Genomic DNA, 9,842 nt, shown 5'->3' with positions numbered 1-9,842 from the left:
AAAATACAATAATAGCACAAAACTGAATCATCTAATGCACCAGAGGAAAATAAGGTAATGTTCTGTGAAATGTTCACGTAAATAAGAAAATGACCTGTTTTCGTTTTTCCCGAATGAAAAAAATTCCCGATGTTGAAAGAGCACTCCGGTAGTTTAGAAGCTCGCAGACTACAAAAGCAGGAGGTCAAAATTGGTCGCGGGTGAGAAATCACGACTTTTACTCCCGAGCATGTGGGAGAAGTGTCAAACACTGTGTACTCTGTGCCCTTTGTGGGCTATTATCGTCATTTACAGGCACTTTACCGGTAAAGGTGAAAAAGTACAAAGGGTCTGAACCTTTTACCTCTCTTTTAGCATTTTCACACATTTACCTCATCACTTTGTCGGGTCTTCCACTGGGCAGTTATCCTCGTGTTAAATCGCAAGCCTTTCAGTCTCGCGTTAAGTCTGACTGTTCTGAAGAACAATTCGTTTTTTATTGTCCGTGCGCTGGTACATCCCGTGAGGTCAACCTGCAGTCACTCTGAAAGATTTTGTAAAATGTCAGTTAGAAAATTACACCTTCAGGTTAAAGGCGTCCCTCCACCTTTTCTTCTCAAGCGATGACATTCTCACTTCACCGAGTTAATGGAGTAAAGGAAAAAAACAGGAATCACATCTCATTCTTTAATTTTCTGTGGTTTTACTCCTTTGTAGCCTGGAGCGAGGAAAATTCATTGACGTTATACTAACTTGGTGGAACTGCACAAAACTTACTGTGATTTGATGTTGATTGCAACAAATACTGGCTCTGATATAAGCAGTGCTCAGTGTTAGCTGCTGAAGAAATCCTTTGGGGGGGAAAATGTGGGAACTCATTAAGGAAAAAAGAAAGGCCTGACCTTTTCAGTATAAATGCAAGCATGTGGACGAACATTGGTGCTTACTTGCTACCACTTTATATCCACTCACTGTGGCTTTAACAGAGCGTGCGCTGAATAAACAAAGCAACTCCACACATGGTTCATCAGCCTGCTGCTATACTTCATGCAGCACAGAGGACATTTGTGTCATGAAGAACATTTCCACTTGGGCCAATGAAAAAACATGGATGATGCAGGAGGTAAGTGAAAAGCTAAAGTACGGAGTACCGCTTTCAAGTGTGGTGATGAGGCTGCGCTTAGAACAGGAAGAGCCAACCCTCAATCAGCAAATCATGCCCATGCTGGGAAGCTTTAACATTTCTTTTGTGACCCTGGTAACATGTGCCAGGTGATAACAGGTCATAAGGCAGCCAGGTTTAATCTAGTGAAGTCATTTTGACCTAAACCAAATATGTCTGTTGTTGAGGAAAAACTAGGCTGATCACAAGCAGGGTGTTTGATTCATGGAGAGACATTTGTTTGGTTTTGGGAGATCAAAATTGCTAATTTCAGTTTGCTTGCCTGCCCACATTATTGCAAAACTCACATTTGAGTGTAAATTGTGGTTAACTAGTTTGTCAAATTCTGTCAAATTGACAGTTATATCAAACATTGGCGCTTTTAGTCAAATATGATACAAAGAGAAAGTGTATAACTAATTACTGCTTTGTACGGTTAGCCGCCAAATTACAACTTCACTACAAAGTTTGCATTTATAGCTTATACACAAGTATATATGCTCAGCTACATGAATGGCATAAACTGCATACAACAGTGCAAGCCTGACTGTTTTATCTGATGCTCACAAGCAAATGCAAACAACACTGACTGCAGTTCACTTAAAGGCCATGGGTGTCTTTCTGGGATGCAACGAAAAAACAAAAAACATTTAAAATAATGTTAAAATAAATAAAAAATATTCTTTTTTGCCATGTCACTTATCTTTAGATGTTTGTGCCCTCTGGTTGCTTTAAGCAGGATCAGTGTTTATGCCTGATATCCAAGTAGGTTTACAGGTATTTTGGGAGTCTTTGAAAATGCAGCAGCAGGCATAAGTGCAGTTTCTGTGTGTCACGTTGATTGAAAAGCTGATCACAGAGTGGGCTGACACTACACTGGCAGCCTCGCTGTGCTGCTGTAAGAAACAAAGCACGCAGAATAGCTTTATGGTGTCACGAACAAAGACCCCCCGATCGCTGCTTCTGATGGAGACTGAAGACCTGTGCTGCAGCTTCATCGGCCGACGCCCCAAATGGGAGTCATTTGTTACCTCATGGCATCAAGCCGAGAATCTGCTAGTAATAGATTTGTGCTGCAATGCCTGCTCGAGTCCATCAGCTGAAAAATTTATGCAATTAAATTTTTAATTTCATCGGGGTAATCAGGTCAGGACTGTCTGACTTTATTATCAGGACTAAAGCCTGTTATTAAAATCAGTCGGCTGAAGACTTGATTCACAGTCGTGACTTTAGGGTTCACTGATGATGTTGTGAAGTCCCCAAACTTTTTTTTAAATGTTTCCGATACCATCAGATGTGAGGCTAATAACGCAGCTCGAGGGAAGTCGATGAGCAACCTAATCAGGATCTTAAGAAGGGCTGCGCTCTCAGGAATGATACAAATGAAACTAAGATTTCAGAATAAAGTCAAGGTGAGGATGTACAGGCTGAGAGGAGGTAGAAAAAGATTGAGCAATGTGTAAAATGTCTCTGGTGGGTACACAGAACTGGATGCAGTGCCTGATTTCACTACATGTGCAAAAGTAATTACTAACACATGGCACCAGGGCAAATTGGGTTTTTGAGTAAGGAAAGAAGCCTACTGTTGCTATTTACAAAGAGGGCGTAGTAATTGTGTGTATGAGGGAACTCAGAGATTTTTACAAGTTCCTTTCTCAAGGTAAAAAATATAGGAAGAGCAGTATTAAATCAAGCATGCAAAGAGATTCTCTGACGTTTGTGGCACGCAATTTACTGTTAATTGTGTCGAAATTTAACACAGACAAAATTAATATTTTTTGGCACTTGATATTAAAATTAACTGATGGGAACTGTGTGTTGGAAACTCAGCAAAACTATGACAGCTTACTTGCTATTTTGACCCATTTAGCAAATTTGGCCCTTAATCTTTAATTTCAGGTGTTTCAGTCTCATTGCCACAGGTATATAAAATCAAGCACCTGACTGTGAGCCTTGCCTTTAGAAACATTTCTAAAAGAATGAATTGATCTAAAGTGAGTGGTGTTACTGCAAAGTAAAAGTGTTCAGGAACCACCTCCAACAGCAATTTGGATTATGACATATACCAATCAAACCAATATTAGGTCCTGTTATGTCACCAAAACAGCTCCGTGTGTGGACACAGAGCACTCTCAGGGCGTCTTGTAGCATCTGGCACCAGTTCTTGATTTGGTGGAGATCGAAGGTCTTTGTTATATTCGTTGATGTGTTCCTGAGTTGCTTTTGGAGTGTTTCAGAGTGTATGTCTCGCCAGAGAAGGCTGTTGTCATTGGGGAGGTGGGCTTGATCTGTAAAAATGTTTAGGTGGGTGGTGCATGTTGTAGGAACATCCACATGAATGCAGAGACCCAACAAATTATAATGAAGTTGTCATGCAGGGTATTAGTTACTACCTGTTTAAAACAAAGCCTAAACATACATCTTGTTTATAGGTGCATCACATTAAATTTTTTGTGCAGAAATACTGAAAATCAAGGCTTCTGCAGCAGTAAATCGTGCTACACGACTCACATTTAAATATACTGCTGGGGCCATATTTGGCCCTATTTGATCACTTGAAGAATAAACTGAATGATAACATCATGAATTTTACTGGACAAGGAGTGGTTTGATTATGAAAAACAAATTAATTTCCTCACATCGTTTAATTATTATTAATTTGAATAACACATTGGGTTTTTTTCAAGATAACAAAAATGTAGTTTACAGTAATCGCAAACACTGTCAGTACACGAGCAGCTCTGAGCTGCAAACAGAACATTTCTGCACCTCTCAACAGTGAGAGTCGCAGAGATGCATTATTCAAAATGCAGGTAATACTGAGACAATAATGACCCGCGAGTCGTCTCTGCTGAATTAATATTGCAGTGAAGCTCAGTGGTTTTCAGCCTCCAACACCTGAGCTGAGAGTGAGAGCCTGGTAATCTTTGCTACACCACCTGTGCTCATACAGAGTGTTTGGATTTCCAGATCCATACAGCCGCGGTGGCGCTCCCCTCCTCCCCTCCGGGGCACAAACACACCCAGAGGAAACGCATTATTGACGAAGCAGGATCTTCCTTTTCACGCGTCTGTCTGCGTTTCCTCGAGCGTCCGTCTTCCGCCACGTTTTCGTGAGGAACACGACACAGAAGGTGCCGAAGGGGTTTTGGAAAAATAAAACAGGTTTGGGTCAATATTAAATCTAGAAGAACAGTTTGCAAGGATGGATTTAACTGAATGAAATTTAAGCTCGTAGAGAAAAGAAATGAAAACAGAAACACAGGTATGAATCCTGCACGTGCTGCATGAGAGCGGCGGCGTCTCTGCGGCAGCAACCTCACAACAAAAAGGTGAGGGGAGGCTTTGATGAAAATCAGCCAGCTTTCATGTGAAGCCGGAGGGGAAGAGAGCCCAGGGAGTGCAGCTCATCCATCCCCGCTATAAGGAGAACGGTCTCCTCGGGCGCCAATCGACAGGAACTCAAAACACACATGCATGATTTGTTACACTCCTGTGTTACGCTCCCCTAACTTACATTCATTTCCTAACTCCGGATCTAAATTCTCCACGCTGCATGACTAACCGCTCAACGTCACACTAATCTTAAAATAAGCACAAATTCTGACTCTTGATCCTAAAAGAGAAGGAAAAAAAATCCTTCGCAGCACGGGGGTGCAGAGAGACACATTTCAAAGAAAGTTGCACCTCACAATTGTTCTGAAATGGTAACTTTTAGTCACACAGAAGCAGAAATAGAGTCACCGAACGTCAAAGTGGTATCACCCACTATGAGCGAGCGATAGAGAGACCCGTAACAAACAATTAAATATAGCTGATTACATAGTCCTCTGTGTAAATCGTTTCTACAAAAACAACAGTGGGCGATGAGCGCTGCAGATGGGAGTTACTCAAACAACAATGTGGGCAACAGGTTAAGAAAATAATCCATACGTTTCCTGGCAACAGGCTTTACCGAAGGGATTAAAACAAAGCACGTTGAGCACGTTTAATAATCGGAGGAGGAATTATCTTCATTTGCCTGGGCTTCACGGGGAGGTCAGAGGTCAAGCGCAACACAATGGGTTATAGAGGTGGCGGAAAACTGCTGCCTGGGGACCTGGGCATGTGTCTGTTTTGTATGGGTTGATGACTTGTTATTCCTGTCATACTCCTCAGCAGGACACTTAATTAAAAAGATAAATATTTGTTTGTCTCGAGGCCGATGATTAATCTTGTATGTTAAATGTTCTAATTAGCTTTTTCTGCATGGCCACAGCCTGTGACTCTCTATGCTCGCAGCATACAGATCAGGCACAAGCTTTCACTGACATTTCCACTGAAATTTGGCCAAGAAAGATGGCTGCATATGTGGTGCTAATATGAAAAGTCAGGATTAATGTTTCACTCAAGTTGCTGAGATATATTGTGGAGCTTTTTTTTTCCTCTTTACAGCACTCACATATTACACAATTAAACTGGGGAGGTTTACATACATCTGGATCTTTCTAGGTTCTTAAACAACCTAAGATGAACAGCAGTGGGAGTGTGTGGGCGTGGTGTTGTCCTCTTCCTCTTCTCCCCTTGTCTCTCTCTGCCCCTGCCTTCTCCTTTAGGACACACCTGCTGCTCATCTGCCCTTGTTTACCACCAATTACCCTCCAGAGGTGATATAAGCTGGAGGAGAGCAGTGTGGGTGTAGGAGAGGTTTTTGGTGGATTTCCTCTGAGCTGGTCTGTGTGTGATTCTGGCCTAGGTGTGAAAAGGTTTGCTGTGTGTCCGACCAGCCCCACCGTGCGTGGCTCTTTGTGAGTAGCTCTCAACTGGGCAGTTGTTTCGTGTATGCGAAGCGGCCTCCATTTTCTTGGTTTGGCCTGCCTGGTTTATTGCTAATAGCAGCGTTGCTGTCTTTTTCTATTGATACTGTCAATAACCAACATGGTTATTGGTTATAATAAAGACTTATTTTGTGTTTAACACTTCTGCCTGGCGTCCTTTTCATTCCAATCCGGATCCAGTTGTTACTGTCCCCCACCCTCTTCGCCTAACCTTCATGTGGGGACGTAACACATGATGACTCTCATATCATTGTAAAGGGATTTTGGACCACTCTTCTCTGTGGCGTTGCTTCAGTTCATTGAGGTTCGCAGGCACAGCTTTCTTAAGGTCCCACCACAGCATTGAAATCTGGACTTTGACTAGATGATTGCAACAGTGATTTTCTCCCCCCATTTTTAGTCATTTTGTTGCAGGTTTGCTGCCGTACTTGGGGTCCTTTTTCAGACAGATGTCCTCTATTTTGACTGTAGAATATATACAGAAGCGCATACGACTGACTACAGGCCTGGAAGGTCCTGTGGCTACAAAACCAACCCAAATCATCATTCCTCCACCAGCGTGACCTTGACATTTGGTGCGCTGTTTGGTTTTCACTGTGCATTATGGCCAGACATTTCCACTTTGGTCTCGTTTGTCTAAAGCACTTTGATCTTGGTCGGATTGTTTGTTCAGATGCAACTTTACAAACCAAACCCAAGAGGTTTTCTTCTAGTAAACCTTCCAAACACGCCGTTCTTGTCCAGTCTTTTTCCAATTGTGTTGTCATGAAATTTAACATGCTGAGGCCCGTAGAATCTTCCCTTCATTTTGCAGTATCTCAGAAGTGCACGGTCTGCGTTTGTGGTGAGTTTAGTCTTCCCAGGAGTGGACGTCAAAGTAGACTATCAGTATCTCTTTCCACCTGTTAATAATTCTTTGGAAATGACTTTTACACCCTTTGTGGATTGATGGGTAGCAAGTTAGAGGTGCTCACACGTGCAGCAGATGAGCAGTGAATTAAGTGCATTTGATTAGCTTCACCTGGCTGCCACTTACCTCTTTCATTCCTATAGAAGCAACAAACAGTCTTCATTTTGACTTAGTTTCTGTTAAGTAAATAAAAAAATAACATGGTGGTCACATGTAGAAATTTGGTCTGTTTCTTAAATTAATGTCAGGGGTGACTAATTCAAGACTGAAACTGTAATTCACTTCACATGTCCTGATGGTGTAAAACTGACTGTTAATGCAGTTCAGCCACCTTTTCAAACATGTCGACACACCGAAGGTTCAGACAAAGAGGACAGATTTTTTTTTAGCCAGGGTGTACAAAAACAGTTTTTTTTTTTTTTATCACCTTCACTGAAAATTGGTGATTTTTTTTTTTTTTTTTTTTTTTTTTTTTTTTGTGCATCTTATCTCACAATTGTACCTAATATATTAAATAATTTACACCGGGCTCTGGAGCGTTGGTACAAGGAAGTCTGAACAGACTCGTCATGAAGTAATGAGGGGAAAAAGTCACACCTAGCCTTGAATGAGCTCATCAGTGAAATGTCCAATCAATTCATACCCTGAAAAAAAATGAAGGGAATGTGTGAAAAATGACCGAACTGTTAATCCTCTTGAATTAATGCTGCAAACTCATAATTCGGTAACATCATCCATGATTATAGTCCAAATACATAAAAGACCCAACTAAAAGTATCCCTACTCACATGTTCACAGATGTTATTCTGTGGCAGGTGGTTATGTAACAATTAGTATAGACATTACTGTTTATTTTGTAACTACAGCACATTACAGTCAGCATTTATTCTTTAAGCTTCTGTTTGATTTTGCTTTAACATGCTTTAAGCATTTTGTTGTGTTTTGTCCTCCTGCCCGGGGCCTTCAGAGAAAAATCAGTTAAATCTAAGTGAAGCAACTTTTCTATTAAACTGTTACCTCGTCCTTGGCAAACAAAATACACCTTAAAATGAAGATGTTTTTCACACAGATGTGCTGTTTCTTAGACTGAAAAGTGTCTAAGATTTTTTCTGCCTTTTTGAAGCCAAATCACATGGCACACAAGACATTTTTTTAAAAAACAAAATCCTAATTGGCTAAACACAAAAACCAGTGTTCTTCACTTTGATGCTGGATATAGCATAAACCTTTTGGCTTTAATACCTCGGTGTAGATGAAAACTGGGGAACAACGAGCGCATGGCGAATTAAAATCAAAGTCAAGCGATTTGAGGCTCTAATCTTCTGGAAAAGTTGTATTTATCCTTCTGTTTGAAGCTTCTTCACTTCTGCGAGACAATTTGTTGATTTTTGTTTCCTTTTGTGTGCCACCCATCTGCAGCTTGACTTCACTGGTTTTGTAGTTGTAGTTACTTTGTAGAGACTGTGTAATCACGTTGTCATCTCCCCCGCCCACCCATGTGGCCTTTAAAACAAAAGTCCACACAGATGGGCTGAGGCAGAGTACTGAGATCTAATCCTTATCTGAGATATGAAAACATTTGGAAACCCCCGCCTGAGTCTTACAGGTGGAACTCAATGAGAAACCTTAATCTGAACATCTGCGCAGCTTTGTGTAAATCTACATGAGACCTGATGGTGGAAACTATTTTTGTAGTGTAGACTCATCAAGACAGCAGACTGAGCTTTAAAGATGTTTACTCCTCTTTCAAAATCAAATTAAGGAACTAGTTGACAAAACATGAACACGGTTTGTCAGGTGTTATTTGTTGCTATAACAATTCCCAAGTAAATAAATACCAATTAGCTCAGTTGTTTAAAATTATAAACAGCAAAACAATGAAAAAAAAAAATTACCTAAGCGTAATTTTTTTTTTTTAAACATTTTAATAAGAACACAGGCAATTAAAGCTACAAAGAGGTCTACAATGTAATTTAATGACATCGAGGTTTTCTGGTGCCCCGAAATGTATGGGCTGATAAAGCAAACGTGCTGCAGGTAAGAAAGCCTTGAAATGTCCTTTATCTGTTGGGGTGTGAGTGGCTGGATGTACACCGTAACCGTGGAGCAGTCCCAAAGGCGTAGCTACGGGCTACGGGATGGCCCGGTTGGGTCTCTTTGGAGGGGGAGGGGGCATTAGCTCAGAGTCTGGGTCTCGCGGGTTTTTCCGGTTTTGGGATTGTGCTCCCTGAGCACAGCGGTCCAGATACTCCAAAAGGATTTCCTTAGTGACGGGCTCCCGGATGCTTTGACACACAGCTGGACAAAAAAAGGAGAAAGGAAGTTACAATAGAAATGCCGACAGGCTTTTCCAGCAACAGTGAATTCATGGTTCTTTCAAGCACGTTCTCATTCCCAGGTGATCAAATAATGCAGTCTGTCTCTTGCTAATCTCTTCCTAAACAGAGCCAGTGAGTCAAAGTAAAGCAAAACACAAAGATGCAAAGGCGAGTCATGATGTACACTAGAACTGCCTGTTTCATGTATCATGACTCAAAGTCCTACAATCCATTCACACACCTTCTAACATGCACGCACACACACTGGTGGCTGTACCAGGACCAATTTAGGGGTCAGTATCTTGCGGGCATGTTGAAAAGATGAGCCAATGATTGAACTGACTGGTAGATGACCTGCTCTGCCTCTTGAGCCACGCCCGCCTCAGAGATGTCCTGGCATAAAAGTTACGTCGCCACAGCAGGTAACTCTGCATGTCTCAGTATGTGCCAAATGTCTATCCTAACACAACCCCGCACTATGGAGCCATTTTTCTTTTATAACCTAAGATATTTATAACCTTAGATAACCTAAGTGGAAAAAACGAAAAACTTAACGTCATCACTGACCGTCCACTCTCGAGATTTAAAAGCAAGAGACACCTTGTGCATAACAGAAAGATTCAGGCACCTGAAACAACTGCATTCTCTGATGATGG

The 9,842-nt window shown here is 41.4% G+C and overlaps 1 protein-coding gene across 1 annotated transcript in view; it reads right to left on the bottom strand.

Moving 5' to 3' along the window:
* Positions 1 to 8,587: 8,587 nt before the first annotated feature.
* rngtt (RNA guanylyltransferase and 5'-phosphatase) overlaps positions 8,588 to 9,842 on the bottom strand; it is a 120,809-nt gene continuing 119,554 nt past the window's right edge. The window contains exon 16 of the mRNA XM_082505232.1: positions 8,588 to 9,166. Within this exon, the coding sequence (XP_082361358.1) occupies positions 9,000 to 9,166 (167 nt within the window). The 3' untranslated portion in view covers positions 8,588 to 8,999. The remainder of the gene's footprint in view (positions 9,167 to 9,842) is intronic.

Source organism: Aulonocara stuartgranti (genome assembly GCF_965226115.1).
Source record: "Aulonocara stuartgranti genome assembly, chromosome: 15".
Lineage (NCBI taxonomy): Eukaryota > Metazoa > Chordata > Actinopteri > Cichliformes > Cichlidae > Aulonocara > Aulonocara stuartgranti.
This window is presented reverse-complemented; position numbering and strand designations above follow the sequence as displayed.